We start from the raw sequence: 26,181 nt of genomic DNA on the forward strand, positions 1-26,181 counted from the left end.
ATTTTTAACGCTTCATCTCTTTTAAAGCACTACATTTCCCATGAGTAACATATATAAGAGGTATAAACCTTCGGAGGTTCATGAAGACGTTCATCCATACAGTGTAGAGCTGCTGTTGGCCGAGTATGACTGAAACAATGTAAGTCTTTAGAACGCCCTAATAACACCAATTAAAACTTTTTTTTAGATGAAAAGTTTGTTGCATTAAGTTTGAAGATATTAACATTTAACTTGTCAATGTTAAAGTTGCTTTCAAAGATTGAATTTGAACAATCTTCTGTAATGAGTGAAATGAAATGACCGACAAATTAGACAACATCTCAGTATGATTCTTCAGTTTTGTCATACACAGTTTTGTGCATTTTTTTTTATTTTTGGGAGAGGGTGATGTACAACATTCCATTCCTACTGTAATTACTTTTGTCATTGTTGAGTTTTTTTAGTCATAAAATCACTTCATCCATTCGCCACTTTGTACTTGGTTCCTGTGCTTACCCAATTAACATATTGAGCTTTTTCATCATCTTTAGCCAAGCAAGTCCTAAAATTGACAACTTAAGTCTGACTTGAGTCAAGCCACTTGACCTGTGGTTTAGTACTGTGGAGGTACTCAGTATGTTGACTTCCTTTGATGTCTTGTCCCAGGCACTTACGGAGGCGAGGGGGGCCGTACAAGACTGAGCCAGCCACAGACCTGAGGCGATGGAGGCTTTCCAATGGCGAGGGCAGGCAGACCTGGTCTTATGTGAATGATGCGGATGCCCCACAAAGGGAGCAGACCATGCTAGAGGCCCATTCTTTAGGCTTGGACACGGTGGGTGCCAGGGGACGTACAGTATTGTGGATTGCTTTTGCCTGAATCTAAAAGGAAGGTGAATTCATCCATGTTGAATTCTACTACCAAAACTGGATTTTAGGACTACTCAGTGATACCGTGTTTGAAAGTTTGAAAAAAAATTAGCCTCTGACACCAGTTGCACCGATAGACAAAAATTTGCATGGAAATGTCTATCATGAGGGTGGCACGGTGGATCACCTGGTAAAGTGTTAGCCTCACAATTCTGAGTTCCCGGGTTCAATCCCGGACCTGCCTGTGTGGAGTTTGCCTGTTGTCCCCGTGGCTGTGTGGGTTTTCTTCGGGCAACATTAATTGGAGACTCTAAATTGCCCCTAGGTGTGATTGTGAGTATGACTGTTTGTCTCTATGTGCCCTGTGATTGGGTGGCGACCAGTTCAGGGTATACCCCGCCTCCTGCCTGTTGACAGCTCGGATAGGTTTCCAGCACTCCCCGTGACCCCCGTGTGTCACGACCCATCGGAACGGAGGTAGGACCCAAATGCAGAATTCGGGAGATGCAAGGTAGTTCGGGGAAAAATGTTTATTATTAGAAGGTCGGGGATCGGGCAGGCAGTTAGGTGCAGCAGCGGTAGTTGGGACGTCGGGTGTAGAGAGCAGGTCAGCGGGCAGGCAGGAGTCGGTGCACGGGAGAACGAGCAAAGCAGGGAGGAGTATCAAGGGAGTCTGGCTTACTGGGTCGGTCGGAGAACAGGCGAAGGTCGGTACACACGGGTTGACGATCAGGGATACTAGAGTGCTGGAACAGGACATGAACCTCAACGATGTGGCGGAGAACCAGTCGTCATCGGGAATAATCAGCCCGCAAGAGGCGCAGGTGTGTCCCTTCCAATTAGCGCGGCCGCGGGGGCACCCGCACGGCCCGGGCTGGAGCAGCAGGATCATGACACCGTTAGGATAAGCGGCAAAAGAAAATGGATGCATCTTTATCATAAGAGTACACATGAAAAAGTCTCAGACTCGTGCGTAAAATTGAACAGAAAGTCGTCCAGTTTGTTCTGAAGCAGCAATTTGAGGCGAATTTCTAAGACTCACAGTAGGTAATTTGCTCACCTGAGCCCCAACAAACCTTACAGATGGTATATAATTTCCATTTGTCCCGAAAGACCAAGTTTGTACCCGACTCCTCGCCTGCCCGCACAGCAGCGGACGCCTCCCTGAAAGGTATGACCTTCTACAGTCACCTTCAGGCCGAGGATGGCCACTGGGCAGGAGACTACGGTGGACCTCTTTTCCTTCTACCAGGTATGACAAGTTACCAAATAAGAGAACAGTTCTTATATTGTCATGAAAATAAACAATGGTGCGTTATACGCTTCCAGGTTTACTGATTACTTGCCACATCGCTAACATCCCTTTGGACCATGCCTGGAAGAAAGAGATGGTTCGATACCTACGGTCTGTTCAGCTGCCCGATGGAGGATGGGGCCTGTAAGGGAACCGTGCATTTGTCTTTTCCGCATGCAACGTGTCTTACGATCACCAACGTTAAAAGGACAACTGTATTGTATGCGTTATTTGTCGACAGACATATTGAAGACAAGTCGACTGTGTTTGGTACGGCTTTGAGTTACACCTCGCTAAGGATTCTTGGTGTCGATCCGGATGATCCTGACTTGGTTCGAGCGAGGAACAACCTGCACAGTAAAGGTTCAAAGGAAGTCCTCAATAATAGCGTTGATGTTGTTCACGCTAATATATTGCTGACCTCTAAAAATGTCGATTTGAAAAAGAAAGTTTTCCCTCCCACAAAAAATTTCAAGTAGAGTAAATCCTTGTTAGCTTCTCGTACATTACAGTGTTATTAACTATATCATTTAATGCACAGCTATGACGTCTGATCTGTTAGGTCCAGTTCACATCAATCTGTTATTGTACACACTTTCTGCAGGCGGTGCGGTGGGCATCCCATCCTGGGGTAAATTCTGGTTGGCCATTTTAAATGTCTACAGCTGGGAAGGAATGAACACGCTTTTACCGGAAATGTGGTAAGACGCAAACTCGAAATACATCCTATTCAACAATTCAATTTATTTTAAGTTCTTTGCTATTTATGAAATGTTTAGTTATCATGAAATATAAAAAACGTTCACTGGGATTTTTTTTTTTGTCGATATAATCTAGTTGATTCATATACAAGGGTTTCATTTAAAAAAAAAAAAAACAACAGATTTTTATTGACAGTACTGTATTGACAATATTTATTATTCTGCTGAATCAGTCTCACTCTTTGGAGTCTCACTATGCCTGGAAACTCACTTTATGGAAAGCATAATGTGTCCATCTGAAAATGTACATATTTCAATGAGTGACAAACACAACTCCGTAAAAAAAATTAAATCATTGAAAAACAAAGTTGAATAAAATGCTCAAATTCTCCAGTTTTTATATTGTTGCACCATGGTCCAAAATCCACCCATTTTTTAAAGGGCCTTTATCCTATATTTATGTGAGCATTTCAGAGTTCTGAAACAGCCCCCACCACCCCCCAAAAACACTCATTCAGATAAAACAATTAACCCTGGACACCAATTTTCACCAATCAACGTGAAATTTGGTGGACTTGTCAATCATAATAGGGAAAAAAGTGAAGAACATGAGCCTGAAATTGAAGCCCCCCAAAAAATTGTCTCGTTTTAGGATTCACAAAAGGTCTTTGCTTCCACATAATGTTTTTTCGTTGTGTATGGCTCGAGTTCTTCCATTCTGGGTCATTTCATGCCAGGTTGTTCCCCACCTGGCTGCCAGCCCACCCGTCTACATTGTGGTGTCACTGCCGCCAAGTGTACCTCCCCATGAGCTTCTGCTACGCTGTCCGACTCGTCGCTGAGGAGGACGCCCTGGTCCTCAGCCTCAGACAGGTACCATAACCTATTTATTCCACAAGGGTGCGATAGAACATCACGCCGTGAAACCGTGTGTGAGCTTTCAGTCCCAGGCACAGTTTCAGATGGAGTTGTTTTTGTTGCTCTTCTGTGTGTGTATGTCTGTGTGGGGAGGGGGGTTGTTGGAAATTACATTACTTGAAACAAAATATCAAAAAAAAGTGATTAAACTATCCATCCATCCATTTTCTTATCCGCTTACCCTCACAAGGGTCACAGAAGTGCTTCAGCCTATCCCAGCTGTCAACGGGCAGGAGGCAGGTTACACCCTGAACTGGTCGCTAGCCAATGGCAGGGCACATCGAGAATAACAGTCGCACTCACAATCACACCAAGGGGCAATTTAGAGTGTCCAATTAATGTTTTTGGAATGTGGGAGGAAACCGGAGTCCCCGGAGAAAACCCACACAGGCACAGGAGAACATGCAGACTCCACACACGAGGGTCAGGGGTGGAACCAGGGACCTCAGAACTGTGAGGCCAACGTTTTCCAACTGATCCACTGTGCCGCCCGCCATTAAACAAATTAAATAAAAAGTATCTGTCATAAGAGGAAGCACCTGTGCCCGAAATGGAACAGGATTTCGAGCATTTTGTTTTGAAGCAGACACTTCAGCCAGTGGAGCCATAGTCGAAAGCAGATATCCGAGACATGCACAGTAAGAAAACCAATCAGCCTCTAACACCAGTTTCAGTCATCCACATGAAATTTGTTTGACATATCTAGCATAAACCGATACATAAATAAGTGTCAAAAACTGATGCCTAAAATTGAACAAGAAGTTGACAATTTTGGCTTGAATCAGCCATTTTAAATGTGAATTCTCTGTTGTGCCCTTTGCAAATTATTTTTTTTCCTCCAAAACCAGTTTTACCAATCTACTTTCAGTTGAAATTACGTGCACATCTTTCATGGCTGGATGTACGGAGGTGTCAGCCATTTTGTTTTGAAGCTGCCATGTTTAAGTGATTTTGAACATCCTTTTTAGGATTTGAGAAAGGGTGGAAGAAAATGAGACTTGTACCAGTTTCACCTTTCAACATGAAATCTGTTTTGAGATTTATCATAACATGATGCCCAGATATGGGTCAAATAGCCATGCCTGGAATCGAACAGGAATTTTCCCATCTTTGGCAAATTCCTACGAGAGAATTCGAAAGGTGACCTCATTTAGGCAGGTGGTAATTTGTATATCTTTTTGCATACAATGTCATCTAATGTGGGTTTATATGTAGTGCTGGTTGTTGCTTTAATTTTTCTTTTTCACTCCTCCCCACCACTTCCACATAGGAGCTTTATATCCAAGAGTATGCCAGCATTGATTGGCCAGCCCAGAGGAACAACGTGTCAGCTTGTGACATGTACACTCCTCACAGCACACTGCTGACTGTGGCCTACAGTAAGTAGCGACAACCCCGTATGATTACCAAATGCAAAAATAAATGTTTCGTCTCCAAGAATTTCCCCCACCCTCAGGTTGTGACTCACTACTGTTGTTCCTTCTCCGTCTCTGCAGCTGTGCTCAACGTGTATGAGGCCCACCACAGTGCCACACTGAGAGGAATGGCCGTCAAAGAACTGTACGAGCACATCGAGGCTGACGACCGCTTCACCAAATGCATAAGCATTGGACCGGTAGTGTAGAACTCCTGCGTGCAGTTAGTTGTCTTTAAGTAAACCCTTGCTCTGCCACGAATTGCAGGTGTACATTCAGCAAAGACTTCTCTGTGATTCTCTGGTACAAGTACCACTACTGGTAGTTGGGCCGTCTAGTGCAGTGATTTCCAACTTTTATAGAGCCAAGGCACATATTTTACAATTGAAAAATCCCATAACACCCCAACAAAAGTTAATGTTACCAAAAATGGATAGATTCATTACTGTATGTACTTCCTCCCATCTAATAGAAGAGGACTTTTTTGTTCTGTCTGTCATTGAGCCTCACTGGCATAAATAGATGAATAAAGATACATTATTTCTTGGAAATAAATGTTTTTTTTTTAGCAATTACATAAAATTGGATAACTTCCCACAGCACACCTGAAGACCGCTCATGGCACACTAATGTACCCCGGCACACTGTTTGGGAATCACTGCTCTAGTGGCACGTGGAATTATCACAAAATTAAATGTTTAAACTGTTCATAATGCTACTGAGACTAAAATAAGATTTTTAAAAAATCCAGTATAGCACCTTTTTCAGTATAGTTCTGCCTTATTTAACTTCTACAGTTGCATTTAATCTTTTAAAATTGTTTTTAAAACAATTTATTTGCTCATATGTTTAAAATTTTCTTTTATTTTCCTATATAACTGGGGTATTCATGTTCAAACTGCATAATGGCTTGCAATAATATTACACAAACATTTTAGGAACAAAGCCTTTGCTTTGTTTTTGATGAGCATTTGGCCTGGCTTTCCACAAAACCGTTTTAATGTTCATTATGATGGCGGTACTTGGAGAGCCAAGTATACTTTGGGGTGGCACTTGGTCTAAAAAGTTTGAGAACCACTGGCCGAACTAGCTTCCACTAACAAACCGGGCTAAATTTAGCTTCTCGTCGACATACACAGATGGTAGTCTCTAAGTTGAGATGTACCAATTCAACGTACTTCCTTGATGCCAATTCGTCTCATTAACCAGTACTTTGACCATCTTATTGGATTTTGGTGCATTATAGAAAAAAGGCAGAAAGGGTGATGTGATAAGTTCTGCAGTTAAAAAAAAAAGATTAATTTGTGAATCGTACACCAAAGAGAACTAACTTAATTGTGACGTAACCCCCTCTGTACCGCAGATCTCGAAGACGATCAACATGCTGGTCCGCTGGTATGTGGATGGCCCATCGTCTTCAGCCTTCCAGGAGCATGTGTCCAGGATCCCCGACTACCTCTGGTCAGTCTGCTCAACTCAAGTCTGGCTGTCATGTATCTGTGAACCAAAGCCAGCTCAATGGTCCCAAGATATCGTATGCCACGTAAAAATCCGGCATGTGGCCACGTGCCATAAAAATGAAGGCACCCTCAGTGACTGTTTTTCTATTGGATTGTTTTATATTCATAACGTAGAATTTTTTTCTGACTAATATTTACTGTAATTACACTTAACAAGTGTTTTTTTAACCTTGTTACGGGTACCGAACCCCACAAGTTTCATCGACTGAACCTTTGGTAAAATAATGTTATTTTGGATTTTTGTTTTTCAAAATTTAAAATGGATATATTTTATTAGAGCACAGTATGAACCACCCATTAGTTGGATGAAAATCAGTTCATAGAACAAAAAAACTCACTTGCTTTTGCCTTTCAACTTGGCAAGTGCCACCCTCAAATCATTTTCATAATAAATGCTGTTCCTCGATTTGATTTTGTCTGTTATCCTCAAAAAGAATTGTTCTCCAAGGCACATGCAGCTCAAGCTTTCATATAAATAAGAATATTTGGTGGATCTTTTTTTCAATTGTTCGAGAATAATTTTTTTTGAAGCTGCTTTGACATTGACAAAAAAGTAATACTTCATTTTTTTTCAATGTCCATGCTTTACCTTAAATGGAAACGCTGACTCCACCAACCTAGCAGGCCTGTTGCTTCACCAGGCTACTACACAACACTGTTGTAGCTATATTCTTCGATTCATATCTGTGGTTAGCACTCAGAAATCGCTCCGCCAACCTCTCACTTATTATATGCACCATCTGACACCCCAGCAACCCAATGGGTTTAATATTTTTTAACTTGAGGGAACATGATGAGAGACGGCAAATGCGCAAGTCTAGTGTCGCAATGACTGTATGAAAAAAAAAACTGGAGAGAAATATGCTGCGAAGGTGTTCCAGCGGCGAACCCTCGGAACACATGCACGATGAAGGAACACACGCTGCAGCCTGCCACATCCAGTGTGAAAGGCCTTTTTGCAGATGAACTGATGAGATTATTTTACTTTATTATTATTTTAAATAATGCCATTTGACTGGATATTTTTCCATTCCAGGTTGGGACTCGATGGTATGAAAATGCAGGTAAGCACCCCCCTGTTCCAGATATACAGTGTGCTCACAGTCACAAATATCACCTTAGTACTGGGAAGATGAGTACCGTAATTCCCGGCCTACAGAGCGCAGGTGGTTACAAGCCTCACCGAGTACGTTTGTAAAGAAAATACCATTTGGTTTATACATACGTCACAGCTGTGTAAAAGCTGCAAGTGCCCACATTGAAACCCTCACTGAAACACAAGATATTTACAAAGAAAGACGGAACACAAAAAGTTTAACGCTAGTGCCGCGCTGACGCGAGTGCTAACGCTAGCACCGCACGAACGCTAAGAGGGCCAGTTAACATTTACAGGAAATATCACTGAGACACACCAGTAACGCAGCAGTAACACGCTAGCACAGCGCTAACAGGGTCACTTCCTCGGCACACATATTCCACCAGTCTCATTCTTAACTTTTCCGCTTGTGTGCCCCCTTGCGGCCGTTAGAAAAAATGCACAAATTAGCCACATTACCGCATAGACCGCAGTGTGTGAAAAAAGTCACGGCTGGTAGGCCACAAATAACGGTACTTAAAAGAGAACCATGGGAAAAATAATCCCATAGAAGGGGTTTCGTCAGGAAGGGCATCCAGCGTAAAAACTGAGCCAAACAATATGAGCGTGCATCTGAGATGACACGCTGCGGCGACCCGTAACGAGACAAGCCGAAAGAAAGTTACTATGTCAATTTTATTTGTTTTGATTTGATTGTTTGTTTGATTGTTTTTAAATATCTTTTCGTACAGGGCACCAATGGGTCTCAGCTGTGGGATACCTGCTTCGCTGTGCAGGCTTTTCTCGAGGTAACTGATATACGTGCTGCCATAGCCGTGAATTTGCGTTTTTTTTTTCTTTGTCAGGAGGCTGAAGAACAGGATTACTCGCCTTGATTTATGATACATGAGAAACACATCTGACAGGAATTTGGGAATCTGTCCTCACCTGTTTGCCATTTTCTCTATACAGACGGATGGGAATCTGATAAATTTCTGTTGTTCATTTATGACGTATAACCAACACCATGCTCTTCCATTACTTTGATCTCCTAATGTTTGAGCTTTCTTCTCATAGAATTCTAACCAAGAACAAAAACCTTATCCTCATGAAATTGAAACATTTTAACCATAACTTGTTGGTTTTCATACTGTAGTTTGACCTCATTCTCATCGATAGAACCATATACCTTTGCACACATAGTGCGCTATTTAATTTTAATTTCATATATTTGGAAGTTGAAACATGATCGTAAAGAAGACCTATGTTCAGTTCAGAAGGTCCAGATGTTGTAAAATAATTAGTGCAGCGGCTTCTTTCAGGCTGGAGCACAGGACAACCCCGAATTAGCCGAGTGTCTCCGATGCGCCCACCAGTTTCTGAAAATCACACAGGTGAGAAAATAATCATGTTGTTTGACGCCCATTTCCGAAAATGCATCTGTGAGAAATCCAATCTGAATTTGAGACCAGGAAGGAAAAGATGACAGGGGGAAAAAAATTGTAAATGTGAAATCTGTTTTTTTTGTATCGTGCAAACCAATGTGCCCAGTTTAAAATTTTGTTTCCCTTCCATCAGATCCCAGATAATCCCCCTAATTACCAAAAGTACTACCGCCAAATGAACAAGGTAGATGTCATTTCACCTATAAGCCTTTCGACTTTAAAACTGAAGCACCTCGTCTAACCTGTATTTTTTTTTTTTTTTATGCCATCACAATGACTTTGACCAGGGAGGCTTCCCCTTTAGCACCCGCGACTGCGGCTGGATCGTGGCCGACTGCACTGCCGAGGGCCTGAAGTCCATGATGCTGCTGCAGGAGCTGTGCCCGTCTGTCAGAGAGCCTGTGGCGCCGGAGCGCCTGTGTGACGCGGTCAATGTGGTCAGTTACCAGCAGCAGATATACCGTCTGGTCTCAGGAGTACTCACTGCTCTATGTGAACTGTACGTCTCTCAGTCAAAGTGAAACGTGATGATCACTATATCCGTCTTCTTCCCTCAGCTGCTCAGCATGAGAAACTCAGACGGTGGGTTTGCCACATATGAGACGAAGAGAGGGGGGAGGCTCCTTGAGCTGCTGAACCCGTCGGAGGTGTTTGGTGAGTCTCACCTGGACGGGGGGTGCCTCCCAAAATGTTTTTGGTAAAATGGCTGAAAGCATTCATCAATGTGGGGGGTGCAACCAATCATTGAGAAGGGGAGTGGGGCATCATTTTTTTCTGCTGCTGAAACAATCCATCCATTTTCTTTGCCGCTTATCCTCACAAGGGTCACGGGGAGTGCTGCAGCCTATCCCAGCTGTCAACGGGCAGGAGGCATGGTACACCCTGAACTGGTTGCCAGCCAATCACAGGGCACATAGAGACAAACAGCCGCACTCACAATCACACGTAGGGGCAAGTTAGAATGGCCCCACAGTTCTGAGGTCCTGGGTTTAATCCCGGACCCGCCTGTGTGGAGTTTGCATGTTCTTCCTAGCCCTGCGTGGGTTTTCTCCGGGCACTCCGGTTTCCTTCCACGTTCCAAAAACATGCAACATTAATTGGACACTCTAAATTGCCCCAGGTGTGATTGTGAGTGCGGCTGTTTGTCTCAATGTGCCCTCTGATTGGCTGGCAACCAGTTCAGGGTGTACCCCGCCTCCTGCCCGTTGACAGCTAGGATAGAAAATGGATGGATGAATGAATCAAACTGTAGCAATTTAATAACACTTGGGAAAACCTGTGCAGGTGCTTTATTTTTAGTAAATGATTAGTGTGTGACATTCAGTTTATAACATTGATGGCCTGCAAAATTTGGGCTGATTTATTCACAGTTTAATTTTTTTTTTTTCATTCCTGATCTTGTCGGTTAGGAGTCGGAGGCTCAAATGATTGAAATATGAATGAATAAATACTTAAATAAATAATAATTGTTTAAATTAAATTCCTCTGAATCTATAATATATGAAAGTTAAACTTTTTGAATGTAATTATGGGAATAAATAAACTTTTCAATAATACTCAATTTTTTGGGGGGGAAAAAATGATCAGATCAGTCTACTTTCTATAATGCTTGTCCTCACTGGGGTGATGTTTTTTCACTGCAGCCCATCCCAGCTAGCGTGAGATGGGGAAATTCAGGATCAATTCTGGACTGGTCCCTGTCAATTCCAAAATTCCATTTGCATTTCTAAGGTCTTCAGTTGACCTAAGAAACTCCTTTTTTGGATGCAAACGCTGGGGGAGAAAAGGTGGTTCCAAGAGAGATTCAAACCTGGATCGTGTTAGTGTGGACGATGTTCTAATAACAACGTCACAGTATCACGCAGTCATTTCACAAGATGTAGTAACATCCACAACCTACCAAAATGTCACATGTGAAACGGAATAGCCAAATATAAATGTGACATTTGTGTTGCGCCATTTTTTGCATCTGACTTAGCCTTTCCGATGTGACCAGAGAAGGACAACTGAACCGCAATAGAGACATTTCCTCTTAAAAAGAAGATGTGGTGCATGTTGTGAAATATTCTTCCTTTCACAAACAGGTGACATCATGATTGATTACACCTACGTGGAGTGCACGTCAGCAGTGATGCAGGCTCTCAGCCATTTCCACACCATTCATCCGGAACACCGGACAGAGGAAATTAGGTACGCTCCAAAAAAATGACTTCAAACCTTGTGTTATTTTGCAGGTTTATTGGATCTATTTTAAAGTTAGTAGCTTTTCGGGATGAAACTTAACGTGTGATCTCCAAATACAGTTTCATTTTCCCTTCCATTCTTGACAATTTTAGATCATTAAACATACATCTGGTCAAATTGAATTGGAAAAATAAAGGCACTTTCTGAAAAGCAAATGTAACAGGAGAGTGTAATCAACCTGTTCAAATGTTCAAAATTGTGTTGAAATACTGTAGAGAGACTGACTAATACGAACGGAACCCTTCACCATTGATGTTTTTAACCCATTCATGGGCAGGATGGCAATTTCTTTGCCTTATTGAGATAAAAGTCTCCTAACAGGCCACAATCAGGGAAATAAAACTTCTTTTTTGTTTGCGGTTAAGTTACATGATAACTTTACTAATTTATAATCTCGTCCCAAAAATGGGACACTTCCCTCGAGAGGGTACTTGGATTTTCTTAGTAGGTCGTCCCAAAAACCAGAATCAGATTAAAACACTTAAATATTTTGATATACTGAAGGATATAATGTGTGAAAATCATGGTGTCCCAAAAATGGACACTGTCCACAAATGGTTCATGATACCCGTGACAGTTTTATACAAGTCAACAAAAATGTCCAACTTGCGAGCTTGCATCAACCGTCCAGTATAAATTATCATCCATTTCCTCAAATGTTACAAATTATTTTTTTCCCCCAAGATTTTTAAAAATGAGAGTCTCGATAATGTGTGGAATTTTGTAGTCTCATATGTCAATTTTCTACTTAGGACCACTCTGGCAGAAGGGCTCGATTACTGTCGAAGGGTGCAGAGGCCTGATGGATCCTGGGAAGGGTGAGCTCTTAACCTTTTACATGTCAAGATGAGATTTCGGTGACGTATTTTGTAACCAGGTCCTGGGGAGTGTGTTTCACCTATGGGACATGGTTTGGCCTGGAAGCCTTCGCCTGCATGGGGCACAGCTACCAGAGGTCTGAGTAAGTCATAGCTATGCAATTTCTAAGCACGACTAGGTCACACTTACAGAATGAGGCTACTGTGTCTACTTCACTAGGAATGCATGTGCAGAAGTGCGGCGTGCTTGCCAGTTTCTGTTAAGTCACCAGATGCCAGACGGTGGATGGGGGGAGGACTTTGAGTCTTGCGAGCAACGACGCTACGTTCAGAGCGACTCGGCGCAGATCCACAACACCTGTTGGGCTCTGTTGGGGCTCATGGCAGTCAGGTAAGGTAACACTGGCTGGAATGTCATCCCTATAAAAATATATAATATGCAGTCTTTTTTTTTTTTTTTTTTAATTTCGGGGGAGATCTAGACTGCGGTATTTGAGATAACTTGAGTCTAAATTTTCCATTTATTCTTAAAGGAAACAAATAATGCATGAGGGGGCTTCACCCCCGCCACTCACAATTTTGCCTTCCTGTTATGTTTTTTGATGGGTCCTGCTGCATAATGAGGTATAAACATCCATCCATCCATTTTCTTAGCCGCTTATCCTCACAAGGGTCGCGGGTAGTGCTGGAGCCTATCCCAGCTGTCAACGGGCAAGAGGCGGGGTACACCCGGAACTGGTTGCCAGCCAATCGCAGGGCACATCGAGACAAATAGCCACACTCACAATCACACCTAGGGGCAATTCAGAGTGTACAAATGAATGTTGCATGTTTTTGGGATGTGGGAGGAAACCCACGCAGGCGCGGGGAGAACATGCAAACTCCACACAGGCGGGTCTGGGATTGAACCCGGGACCTCAGAACTGTGGGGCCATTCTAAATTGCCCCTACGTGTGATTGTGAGTGCGGCTGTTTGTCTCTATGTGCCCTGTGATTGGCTGGCAACCAGTTCAGGGTGTACCATGCCTCCTGCCCGTTGACAGCTGGGATAGGCTGCAGCACTCCCCGTGACCCTTGTGAGGATAAGCGGCAAAGAAAATGGATGGATTGTTTCAGCAGCAGAAAAGAACTCAGAACTGTGAGGCCAAAACTTTTACTAGCTGATTTGCCAAAGTATAAACATGCAAATTATAATGTTTTAAGCTGTATGATATAAAAAGATCACAAAAATCTCTTTTTCTGTTCTATTTCTATGTACAAAAAAATTATCTAGATTTACATGTCAATGTTACCCACTTTTGTAACAGTAACTCTACGGTTGTTTATATTGCAGGTCATATTTACTCGGGAAATTTTATTTTTTAACTAATGAAAATGGAGTACCTAACGTGTTACTTTCAATTTTCTGTGACATGCTTTCATCGAAATAAAAATACTGAGAATGTCGTTTGTTACTTAAGTAAGTTTATAGATAAATTCAAGCATGTTAAAGTAGCTTTTGCATTACTTTGTAGCATGTTACCAGCATCATTGGTGACCAAACATCTACAAAAAAATTGCATGATGTTGGGAAGCATGTATAGATGAAATAGTGCTGATCCGTGCTATGGTGGTGCTGTCTGTTTACAGGCACCCGGACCAGCAGGTCATCGAGAGAGGGATTCAGCTTTTGATTGACAAGCAGCTGCCCAATGGGGACTGGCCTCAGGTGAGTCAGAACCCACCCCCTGCACAGCTAATACCAAATTCAACTGAGGACGTGGAGTGTGTTTGACATTCTATTTTTGTGCCCTTTTAGGAGAATATTTCCGGCGTGTTCAACAAGAGCTGTGCGATCAGCTACACCTCATACAGGAACGTCTTCCCCATTTGGACCCTGGGCCGCTTTGCAGCACTGAACCCCGACAGTTCTCTGACTGGAAAGCTCAAGCGGTGAACACCAGCATCGGACTGTGCCTTCAAAACAATAAATCTTACTGAGTACATTTCAACTATGAATTCCAAGTTATTCAATGAGTGTGAAAGTATCCTGGCTCAATGCTCCGTATTGCCGTAAATGTTCATTGGTGCCCGTTAAAGGGGACCTACCAAAGAAGATCTACATTTAATTACTTGTTTCCAACTACCGTAATTGCCGGCCTACAGAGCGCACCTGGTTATAAGCATCATCCAAGACATTTGTTCGGGAAATACCGTTTGGTACATACATACGCCACAGCTGTGTAAAAGCCGCAAGTGCCCACATTGAAACCCACATTGAAATATGAGATATTTACAAAGAAAGATGGTACACAGAGCCGTGCTAACGCTAATGCTAGCGCCGCTGCGCAAACGCTAGCGCCGCACTAACAGGGCCAGTTAAAAGAAAAGATAGCGGTAAAAATCACTGAGACACAGCAGTAACACGCTAGCGCAGCGCTAACAGGGCTGGACCGGTAAAAGTCACTTCCTAGGTGCATATATTCCACCGGTCTCACTCTTGCCTTTTCCGCTCGAGCGCCCACTTACGGCCGTTAGAAAAAAAATGCACAAATTAGCCTCATCACGCACAGTGTTGAAAGCGTGTGAAAAAAGTCGCGGCTTATAGGCCGGAAATTACCGTAGTTCAGTGGGAAATTAGACAAAGTCAGTCTTTTGCTGGCTGTTTCCCAAAATGGTTCCCTGAGCGAGCCTGCCCACACAAAAGGGACTATAAATTGTACTACAATGTTGAAAAACAAACAGCTGTATTGCTATGCAACAGTAATTGTCAGGTGTAATTCAGCACCTTGGTAAAAAAAAAAAAAACTGTAGCCATCATGAGTGATAACACAGTTTGTGCCTTTACTCTCAGTTAAGTAAAGTTTCTACATGATCTCTTCACAATCTGGCCAAGTAGTACTCAAGTAAAAGGAATGTTATGGTTTAAGTAAAAAGCAGTCTTCTAAATAATGACCGCTACTTCAGTAACATTGAGATTGAGAAAAAAAAAGAAAAAAGGGTGTTCCATTAAAGCTACTTTTGACAAGTTTGAATTTATCCATCAAGTGTGTAGTTTGTTGCACGTTACCACCTCTGGTTATAGCTGCTCACCTTTTAACAACTTCATGACTGGTCGTCATGGCAATGAACCCATTCTGTGCTTTTTATTTGGACGAAAGCACGTCTCAGAAATGTACTTGCGGCACTTGGAAGCTATTTTGAAATTTTTTAAAAAGTAAAATATATGTTTAAATTACTGAGAAAAGAATGTGTTAAGTTTTTGAATGCCGTTTTTTACTGTGGCCGCATTTGTTGATTTTTGTTTGTACTTTATTAGCCCAATTTCCTTTAGGCTGAGGTGTAGTTTCTCATTTTTGGAACACAGCGGTATTCCTCAGAATTTAGTGTTGCACACATGTTTGTGTTGTCTCTGTTATTGACACGCTTGAGGTTTTCCATAGAACCACAGTGTGGGTTTTGTTTTGGACATCATTCAAAGGTGTGGAATTACGAATGCCAGACAATCGAAATGATGAAAGAGCCAAGATATGGACTTTTTCCAAGGTGTGTCTCGCAAGGTGTTGTTAAAGGAAACAAGATGTTTAATGAAGATAACAAGCTGTAATAATCACTGGTTTACCCTGTCCCGTCAACAAGCCAAGCGGGAGACGTTTCAAACTTCAAACCTATTTTCAACTACATTTTTACTTTATTCATTTGATATAAACTTGATATTTTGAACCTTATAATGGGTCAATTTGACTCAAGAGAGTGAGTGCGGACCAGATACGAAGACCACTCGCTCACTCTTGCTCTCTAAATATTATCCATCCATCCATTTCCTTAGCCGCTTATCCTCACGAGGGTCGCGGAGAGTGCTGGAGCCTATCCCAGCCATCAATGGGCAGGAGGCAGGGTACACCCTGAACTGGTTGCCAGCCAATCACAGGGCACATCGAGACAAATAGCCACACTCACAATCACACCTTGGGGCAATTCAGAGTGGACAAATGAATGTTGCATGTTTTTGGGATGTGGGAGGAAACCGGAGTGCCTGGAGAAAACTCACACGGGCACGCAAACTCCACACAGGCGGGGCCAGGATCAAACCCGGGTCCTCGGAACTGTGAGGCCAACTCTTTACCAGCTGAATCCATCGTGCTGCCCCCTTTCTTACAATTATGTTTGGTACATAATCTTCTATTAATAACCCCAAAAAAAAACTATAAACACAAGAGTGATTTCTCATTATTCTGCTTATGCATAGTAATTTCCAAATAATGGATTCTAAGATTCAGTAAGATCCATGCATATTTTGACATGAACCTAATATGCACCTTTTTGACTGTAAACACCACAACAGTTGATTTGATATGAGACAAATGAAATGTGGTTTACGTGCAGACTTTAAGCTTTCATTTGAGGGAGTTTACATCTAAAGGGGGTAAATTGTGTAGGACTTGGAATAGTTGGAATGCACAGAACATATACAGTATATACAAATGAAGGAGGGACAATTGGATGGTGTTTTGCCGTAAACATTATCCTCCTCATATTCAGTCAAATCCTTCAGAACTCATCAAACTGCACTTCACAGTGTGACCTGCAAAAGCACCCAAAGAATTTTGGAAGGCAAAAAAGCAGAATGTTATCCAAGGGCTGAGTCAGTCACCTGACCCGAATCTGCAAATTCCACCTTTTGAGCACAAACTGAGAATGGCGCAAACAAAAGCACAAAGTGAGGGCGGCTGCGGTCGAGGCCTGGAAGAGCGTCACCGGGGATGACGTCCACCATCAGCTGATGTCTTTGCCTTCCAGACTTCAGGGTGTTCAATGACTGCAAAGGTTTTACAACTCTGCATTCAAAAGTGAAACTTGAATGCGTCCCTCTGATTTTGAGTACTTAAACAGTAGCATGCACATATTGTCCCAAGTGTTGTAATTCCTGCACCGTTCATCTGATTTTGACGTAAGCACCCTCCAAATGAAGTTGAACTTAAAGCACAACTTCTTTGATTTCAGATCCGCTGTGTTCATGTTTGGAACCAGAAAATATGGATTGTGTCCAAGTTTCAGTATTCAGGGCGCTTACTGTAAGTTCATGTCAAAGCTTATATTGATCAAAATGGCATTGGAATGGCTACCCCTGTTTTGCAAGTTCACGATATTCAGTGCATCGGAAAAGTACAGTATTCACGATGCTTCTTATTTTCAATATTTGTTTTTCTCTCAAAATTCAACAATGAAGACCCCATAATCACATATTTTGTAGCATATACATTGAAGAAAATAAGTATTTGAACACCTTGCTGTATTGCAAGTTCTCCCACTTGGAAATCATGGAGGGGTCTGAAATTTTTATCGTAGGTGCATGTCCACTGTGAGACAGATCATGCAAAAAGAAAAATCGAGTTTTGCAAATAAGTATTTGAACACCTGCGCAAACCAATGTCAATATTTGGTACAGAAGCCGTTGTTTGCAATTACAGAGGTCAAACGTTTCCTGTAGTTGTTCAACCAGGTTTGCACACACTGCAGGAGGGATTTTGGCCCACTCCTCCACAAAGATCTTCTCTAGATCAGACGGGTTTCTGGGCTGTCGCTGAGAAACACGGAGTTTCAGCTCCCGCCAAAGATTTTCTATTGGGGTTTGGTCAGGAGACTGCCGAGGCCATGCCAGAACCTTGATAAGCTTCTTACGGAGCCACTACTTGCTTTTCCTGGCTGTGTTCAAAAACTTGTTTTCTTCACTGTAGGCTTTTGCTGTGACATAACAAAATATGGAAGTGAAGCTTTGCAAATACCTCCCTGATATGCTGCATGTATAGTTGACAACATTTATTTGAATGCTCAGGTGCATTTAATCTCATCTTTTCTGCTGGCATTATCAACATGTTCTTCTTCGTCAACATTCTTTGAACGCTTTGATGCAAACAATGCTGCCATCTATTTCGGTCTGTGTGCCAAAACAATATTTCTTCCCCTCCCCCCACCAAAATGCCAGTTATTAAAAGGGTGCCAACCGGGATGTGCCTGCAGGTGCCGTATATAGAGGATCTGGGATCAGCACCACATATTTTCCTCCAAAACTTCGCATTCAGCACAGTCGGTAAGTCCGGCGATTTTTTTCAGTTTCCAACTTGATGTTTTGTCTCCAGAACAAAATGTAACTTTCTTAAGAACACATTCTTCTTGAACATTCTTCACAAGCAGTGCTGACGTCTCTTCATGCCTAAATGAACATAGTCAGGATAGTTCAGATTCTGAAGCCTGGAAAACAAACAAACACTTTTGTCCAAACCCAAATGCAGATGCTAGATTTCATTTGCTGTTGTAGGTGTGTCTGCAGGTAAATAGAGGAGCAGGAATCGCCACCGAGTAGATTCCTTCTATACCTTGCATCGAGCGCAAACGGTAAGTGCGTGGATTTCTTTGACGAGACACTTTGTACGTGTTGTTTTTAAGAAATTCACTGATTTTTACAAAATCCTTTCAGACATCAATGCACCACAACAAGCACGGTGAGGGGAAACCGTCATCTGTTCCACTTCGTCAGCCCGTTCAAGATCTTTTTGAATGCATTTCGTTTATTTCCAGGTGGGCACTGCGGTCGTGGACGTGGTAAGCATGGTCACGGCCACGCGCACGGGCACGGATGCGGAAAGGAACCAGGATGTAAAAAATGTCGCCGGCGCAGACACAAGTTAGGACACAAGCATCGCAAGTGTCACAAAAAAGGGAAGGACTGCCATGGGGTGAGAGGCACTCGGCTCACCACTACAATCCTCTGTTCATTTAGCAAGAATGGCAACTTTTGACTCGGGTCATTTTGACCCAGAGCATCTTTAATTATTCAAAAGTGTCAGGAATGAGGAAAAGATATAAATAAATCCCAACGAACATCATGTAGATATTGTTAGAAAAAGTAAAAAGCACACTGAAATTTTGGGGAAAATTTGAATATAAATATTCAATATAATATATAGTATATTATAATTAATATTATAATATGTAATATACTATATAATTAAAATATAATATATAATATTTTTAATGTGTATTTTGTTGATTAGTGATAATAACGGAAAAATAATGTTAACTACTTTTAGGGAAAAATGTTTTCAAGAAGAAAATTGCAATTTTAAAGAAATATGATCATGTATTTTCGAGAGTGAAGTTGTGTATATTATAAATAAATAAATCTTTTGTTATGAGAGTAATAATATTCATCCATCCATTTTCTTTGCCGCTTATCCTCACGGGGGTCACGGGGAGTGCTGGAGCCTATCCCAGCTGTCAACGGGCAGGAGGCGGGGTTGCCACCCACCTGCAGGGCACATGAAGACAGACAATAGTCACACTCACAATCACACTTAAGGGCAATTTAGTGTGTCCAATTAATGTTGCATGTTTTTGGAATGTGGGAGGAAACCCACGCTAGCACGGGCAGAACATGCAAACTCCACATAGGCGGGTTTGGGATTGAACCCGGGACTTCAGAACTGTGAGACCAACGCTTTACCAGTTGGTTATAATTTTTTTTTATTTTAGTTATATAATCGATAAAGCGGAGTTCAAATAATTCGGTATTACCATAATTTTTAGATTGAAGTCGTTGTTAAATAGTTTATTTTCAAGAAAAAAGGTTTTATATTCTTGATTAGAGGGGGAATAGGGTAGTATGGTTTCAAGATAAAGTATTTATTTTTTTTAGACTAAAGTTAAATTGTGATAAATCGACAAAAAATATTTAGATATTAAAGTCATAATGTTATGCCAAAAAATGCCAGCCGTATATTTGAGTGAAAAGAACCTTGGATATTTAGATTAAAGTTAGAATATTACATGAATAAAATCTTATTCAAGTGAATTTTTAAAGTTTTATTTTGGAGATTAATAAAATTGCATGATTTCCAGATTGAAGTTATATTAAACATTTTAAATTGGGATTTTTACTCTCCATTAAATCTGAGAGCTCATGTTTCAACAACAACAGTTGACTTGCTTTTTTTGTTTTTTTTTAACCATTTTTGAAAAAGAAGAACTGTTTAAATATTAAAAGTACAATTTCTAACCCAAAATTACAATGGAAAATTGTGACTTTTAAAAGTTTCTCACTCGTTTAAATTTCCCACTGAACCACATCATAATGTTGTATCTTAGCTTAGTTGACCTGCTGCCACATGGGCGGAAGGTGATCGTTCCAAGACAATTTGTACTTTTTTGTGGTTTCTGTCCGTCAAAAGTTGACATGTTTCTTTTTTTCTTGGTTCCGACCCCCCACTTCTGCTGTGTGGCAGTCTTCCAGCAGCTCCTGCAGCAGCAGCAGCAGCAGCAGCAGCAGCGACTGCGACTAAAAGAGGAAGAGTCTCGCAAAAATCCAGTTTGCACAATGAGCACGCCCAACGTGACCCCCAAATTATCAAATAACATTCCTGTTGTGTACTGTGTTGATCCATTTGACTCGTTTTCCAGTATGAAACATCTGACCAGCTTCGCCATCAGCATAACAATACATGTTGGCACGAGAGAAACAATGTTTATTGGGATTTTTTTTTTTCAATTTTCAATTTCTGACACTTTTGGATCATTGTAACACATTGTTGTTGCTCCTTCTGAGAAACAATATACCGGGGAGAGTTGAACAGGTTGTTCAGTTGTGCATTTATTGGTGAGCTGATGCAATAAAATTGATGTTAAAATGAAACGAGGATTCGAATCATCTTTATTTGCCAAGTATGTCAAAAACAAGAAATCTGCCTCTGATCGTTTCAGCTGCTCTAGTACGACAAGTTTGACAACAACAAAAAAAATACTGTAGAGACACAGCGGCTCGGTTCTGATGATCCATGAGGATGATAGCGTTGAACGCAAAGCTGAAGTCCATGAACAGGGTCCTTGCGTAGGACCCTTCTGCGTTCTAGGATGAAGTCCAGTCTCATGTTGACTGCGTCGCCCGCAGGCCTGTCTGCACTAAGTCCAGCAGGGGACCCGTGACGCTCTTGAGGTGGTCCAGCATGAGCCCTTCAAAGGACTTCATGACCACAGATGTCAGGGCGGCAGGCCTCTAGTAGATTACGGGTTTCTTGGGGACCGGGATGATGGTGGAGCGGTTGAAACAGTTTGTTTTTAAAAACAAAGTGGCAGACTTCCGTGTCTTTTAAGGTCTATACGTCTATCAGCCCCCACCACCCCAAGTCGACAAAAAAAAAAAAAACTAAACATCAAAACCTTGCGATGCCCTTGAAAGACACCATTCCTAAATATTACATTGCTACCACAGAACAAGAATTTTATTACATAGGATTAGGACCAAGATAATACACAGGATCTGGAGGCACAAACAGATTTTGTGTAACAATACCGACACTTCATTAAATACAAAGATTGACCCGGTTACACAGGCTTGGCTTCTTAAGACATTTTTTTTTTTTTTTGGCTCTAATCCTAATAATCTCGTTTAACATATTCCACGTTGCTCAGTGGAAGTGCTCTGAATTTTCCAATAATTCTGCAGGGAGTAGTGAGGAATATTTTAACATCCATTTCCACCAGAATCAACACCTGCACAGTATTTGGAGGATGGAAAAGCCCCAAAAAATCATTAGTCCAAAAGTTATTGCCAAACTAATTTGCATCATGTGCCTTTTTAGGCCCTGCCCTCAATTACTGGAGGTGTGGTCGGAGGTGGATTAATGTTCTGAATTCTTTTAAAGGTGCAGCTGGTCAGCAGCTGAGCGAGTTTAGATCACAACACCAGCGCACGGTAAATTCAGCCGCTCCGTCTCGAGAATAAAATTTGGAAAGATTGATGAATGTAACCGCTTGTGTCAAATGTGTTGTCATGTAGCTTCGTGTATTTTCTAACTTTGCTTGTATTTCATTCCAGAGTGTGAATCTGACATTTTGACGAGCACAAGACAACTCAAGGTACTTGTTTTTTTAATTTGTTTTCAAATGTGTATTATTTTGGGATGATTTATGAGCATTATTCTTCATTTGTAAGTACAGTAGCTCTAACCTACAAAACCGCACCTGTTTTTACAAAGGGGAAATTCTTCAAAACAGTGTTTCCTGTTGCAATACTTCCTTGTTTGTCATGCACTTTTTGATTTTTCTGACTATTACAAGATAAAAAGTGACGAATGAAACTTCGCACCTGCCCTTTTTCATGTCAAACTGTCAAAATGATCGGAAAATATGGACATTGAGGATATCTGCAAGCGTTTTGGCCTCATTTGGACGACTTCCTGATGATGAATTCTGACTAAGTATGAGCCGTAGAATTCCCCCAAAATGGCTGCTCTGATCTAAAATGGTTGACTTCCTGATCAAGTTCAGGCATGGGTCCAACGACACTTTTGTTTGTCAATCCTATTAGGATACGCATCCCCAATGAAGTTTTTATTTGTTTGTTCGTTCCTTGGTTTTGTTTAATTGATATGGACATCACAAGAAAATTGAAAAAGTAGGTGTCGCTTTGATTTCGCATGAGCGTTAATTCTAAACACTTGTCCACAAAAGTTTTTTTTAAAAAAACCTACATAATTATACAAAGCAGACGGAAATCAGGATTGTACGTAGAGACAAGCCAATTAGTCCATATTTAAAATAAGTGTCATAACAAGTAATTTCAATGCGTATGTTTTTCAGCAAAACTGGGGTCAGGGGCTAATTTTATTTTTTTTGTATTCCCTCTCAAAATGGCTGCTTCTCGCTAAATTGACTGTTTTCATGTCAATTGGTGAAACAGGTGCAAGGGACTGTTTTTTCCTAACTTTCGAGTAAATGGTCATGGGTAAATTGGCCAAAGTGGCTGATTTCCTGTTCAATTTTGCTTCATGGGTCCTTTGAGACTTTTCCATATGTCCTGTTATGAGTGTATATTTCATGTACACCTGTGAAATGGACTCCCTTTTCTCCCCCTTACTTTCCCGGTGGTAGTCTGTTTTTAAGAGTTGTTGAGAATCTCTAAAATACAGTTCATTGTCACCAAGACACACTTGTTTGAAAGTTATCAGGTGTTGTGTACAATCAGCGAGCTTTCATGGCTGGAAAACGTGAAATTTTCACAGCTTTCCTGCGAAAGTCACTGAACGACTTTTTTGGAGCGTGTGTTTGTGGATATTTACAGTAAAAGAATCCTGCCGTCATTCACTGAACAACGAAAAGCCTTAATCCGATAGCTCATGTTATTTTTACTGTACCTTGAAAATTTTAGGTCAATCCAATATCATTTAATGGGGTTTTTATCGGCAATTACAAATTTCCACGGGCGCCGCCATTTTGGCAAGTCACATGACCTACTTGCACAGATGTGACGTATTCTATGCATAAACAAAGAAATCATGGCCGATTTGTAGTTTCATCACATGTAGTACCACCACCATCGGACACATGAAAATGCCCGACTGTATCGCAAACTTTTGCCATAATTCCGATAGAAATAATCCGAGGAAGGCTGGGAGGCATATTCTTCCCAGTAAGAAAAAGAAACATTTAAGGACCCAGTGGGTAGCGAAGTGTGGTCGCCCTGAGGCGTACGACAAAGAGGCCAGGGTATGCGGTGAACATTTTGTACACTGTGACATATGAATTTTGACCCCTTTGCTCAAACCAACAAAATGCAACAAGGCAGTTGTATCACGTTTTAGACAATTTAATCACACACACAACCGTACAACACAAACACAATAAAATAACAACCACAAAATAGAAGTTCAAAGACAGAGTAGTCGAGTCAAAACGGCGAACACTCAACAACATTGAACGAATGTTCCAAACGAGCAAATGTTCTTTCCAGCGAATATAGACTGTTTCGACTGACGTCGCATACCTTCCAATTTAGAACGCAGGCGCAATCTTGGTTTGGTGAATTCACGTAAACACACGTAACTAATTAGGAATCATTTCAGAAAAGCGTATGAATGGGTGTGCACTACAATGTTATTGGTTGCTCAAACGGGCCTTGTTAAGCGTCCTTCTTTCGACTGCCAGCTGTGATCAAGTGATCCACAAATTTTGGGGCTTGTTGTAACCAATCCCAAAACAATAGCTGGATTGTGACAAGAATCTTACATTTTGTGACTGTACATACTTGGCCATTAAAACTGATTCGGATTCTGATATCCCACTTTAGGATCATCCGGGTGAAGATGCCATACGGTCCATCCAGGCCATGCGGTCCCCCACCTGTGAGCTATCCCGCTTGTGGCCCCTACAGAGGATTTAGACCAGGTTTTGGTTACGGATACGGGAACGGCTACGGGTACGGCCATTACCACGGTTATGGATACGGGCACGGATACGGGCACCACGGATACGGGCACCACGGATACGGTCACCATGGCTACGGCCACCATGGCTACAGATACGGATGTTCAATACAATAGTGGCATATGACCTTGAAATGTACTTAACACAAAGCAACATCCATATTCTAAGATCAAAATTAGTCAATGTAACTGTGGGACAGATTGATTGTTAATTTCAATAAAACGTGATTGTGAAAAGCAAATTGTGAATGGCATCGCTGCATATGTTCGTTAAAAAAAAGGTTTCATTTTGCATTTCATGCCCCTGATAGACACGATTCCCAAGTATTACGTTGCTACCACAGAACAAGAAATGTATCACAGAGGAGGAGCACTAAGATAATACACAGCTTACACAGGATCTGGAGGCACTAACAGATTTTGTGTAGTTATACTGACACTTCATTCAATACACAGATTGACCCGGTTACACAGGCATGGCTTCTTAAGACTTTTTATCTTTTTTTTTTTTGTGTGGCTCTAATCATAATAATCTCGGTTAACAAATTGAAGTGCTCTGAATTTTCCACTAGTACTGAAGGGCAGCACTGAGGAATTGTCTAACATCCATTTCCACCAGGATCAAAGCCTACACAATACAATGCATTTTGGAGGATGGGAAAGCTCCAAAATGGTGATTCACTAGTCCAAAGGTTAGCGACGACAAGCCAATTTCCAACATGTGCCTTCTTAGGCCCTCCCTTCAATTACTGGAGGTGGAGGTGGACGTGGGTTACGTTCTGAATTCTTTTAAAGGTGCAGCCGGTCAGCAGCTGAGCGAGTTTGGATCAAACCACCAGAGTATGGTAAATTCAGCCGCTCCCTCTCGACAAAAACATTTTGAAAGTTTAATGAATGTAACCGCTTGTGTCACATGTGTTGTCATGCAGCTTTGTGTATTTTCTAACTTTGCTTATCTTTCATTCCAGAGTGTGAATGTGACATTTTGGCGAGCACAAGACAACTCAAGGTACTTGTTTGTATCTCTTGGGATGGTTTATGAGCATTATTCTTCATTTGTTCAATAAAAAAAAAAAAAAAATTGCTCGTGTAAGTACAGTAGCTCCAACCCACAAAACCGCACCTGTTTTTATAAAGGGGAAATTCCTCACAACAGTGTTTCCTATTGGAATACTTCCTTGTTTGTAATGAAATTTAGGATTTTTTTAATTGACTATTACAAGATGTAAAGTGATGAACGAAACTTCGCACCTGCCCTTTCGTGTCAAATTGTCAAAATGATCGGAAAATATGCACATTCAGGATATCTGCAAGTGTTCTGGCCTCATTTGGACGACTTCCCGATGATGATTCCCGACTAAGTACGAGCCCTAGAATTCTCCCAAAATGGCTGCTCTGAACTAAAATGGTTGACTTTCTGATCAAGTTCAGGCATGGTCCAACGACACTTTTTTGTGCATTCTGATATTTTGAAACTTATAATGGGTCAATTTGACTCAAGAGAGTGAGTGCGGGCCAGACACGAGGACCTCACGCCCACTCTTGCTCTCTAAATATTATGTTTGGTAAATAGTCTCCTATTCATAACCCAAAAAATACACAAGAGGGTTGTCATTATTCGGCCTGTGCGTAATCATTTCCAAAACAATGGATTCTAAGATGCAGT

At 41.5% G+C, this 26,181-nt stretch overlaps 2 protein-coding genes across 4 annotated transcripts; both read left to right on the forward strand.

Moving 5' to 3' along the window:
- Positions 1-24: 24 nt before the first annotated feature.
- lss (lanosterol synthase (2,3-oxidosqualene-lanosterol cyclase)) lies at positions 25-14,270 on the forward strand. Of its 2 annotated transcripts, none has more exons than XM_061842458.1 (22): positions 25-139; positions 646-814; positions 1,963-2,101; positions 2,179-2,287; positions 2,385-2,506; positions 2,748-2,844; positions 3,582-3,717; positions 5,033-5,141; positions 5,259-5,377; positions 6,541-6,638; positions 7,734-7,761; positions 8,525-8,581; positions 9,095-9,166; positions 9,351-9,401; positions 9,505-9,654; positions 9,775-9,871; positions 11,302-11,407; positions 12,214-12,279; positions 12,339-12,422; positions 12,500-12,670; positions 13,909-13,987; positions 14,078-14,270. In XM_061842458.1, the coding sequence occupies exons 1-22, from the start codon at positions 126-128 to the stop codon at positions 14,213-14,215; spliced, it is 2,211 nt and encodes a 736-aa protein (XP_061698442.1). In that variant the 5' UTR covers positions 25-125; the 3' UTR covers positions 14,216-14,270. The 2 variants fall into 2 exon arrangements, with proteins under 2 accessions (XP_061698442.1, XP_061698443.1); XM_061842459.1 differs by having other exon boundaries at positions 12,339-12,416.
- Positions 14,271-18,260: 3,990 nt separating this feature from the next.
- LOC133512324 (FKBP-type peptidyl-prolyl cis-trans isomerase SlyD-like) lies at positions 18,261-20,947 on the forward strand. 2 transcript variants are annotated; one of them, XR_009798164.1, is made up of 5 exons: positions 18,261-18,349; positions 18,578-18,654; positions 18,737-18,761; positions 18,838-18,995; positions 20,541-20,947. XR_009798164.1 is itself a non-coding variant. In XM_061841845.1 (4 exons), the coding sequence occupies exons 2-4, from the start codon at positions 18,743-18,745 to the stop codon at positions 20,595-20,597; spliced, it is 234 nt and encodes a 77-aa protein (XP_061697829.1). In that variant the 5' UTR covers positions 18,502-18,654; positions 18,737-18,742; the 3' UTR covers positions 20,598-20,947. The 2 variants fall into 2 exon arrangements, 1 of the variants encoding a protein (XP_061697829.1); XM_061841845.1 differs by lacking the exon at positions 18,261-18,349 and having other exon boundaries at positions 18,502-18,654.
- Positions 20,948-26,181: the final 5,234 nt, after the last annotated feature.

This window comes from Syngnathoides biaculeatus, chromosome 14 (assembly GCF_019802595.1).
Source record: "Syngnathoides biaculeatus isolate LvHL_M chromosome 14, ASM1980259v1, whole genome shotgun sequence".
Lineage (NCBI taxonomy): Eukaryota > Metazoa > Chordata > Actinopteri > Syngnathiformes > Syngnathidae > Syngnathoides > Syngnathoides biaculeatus.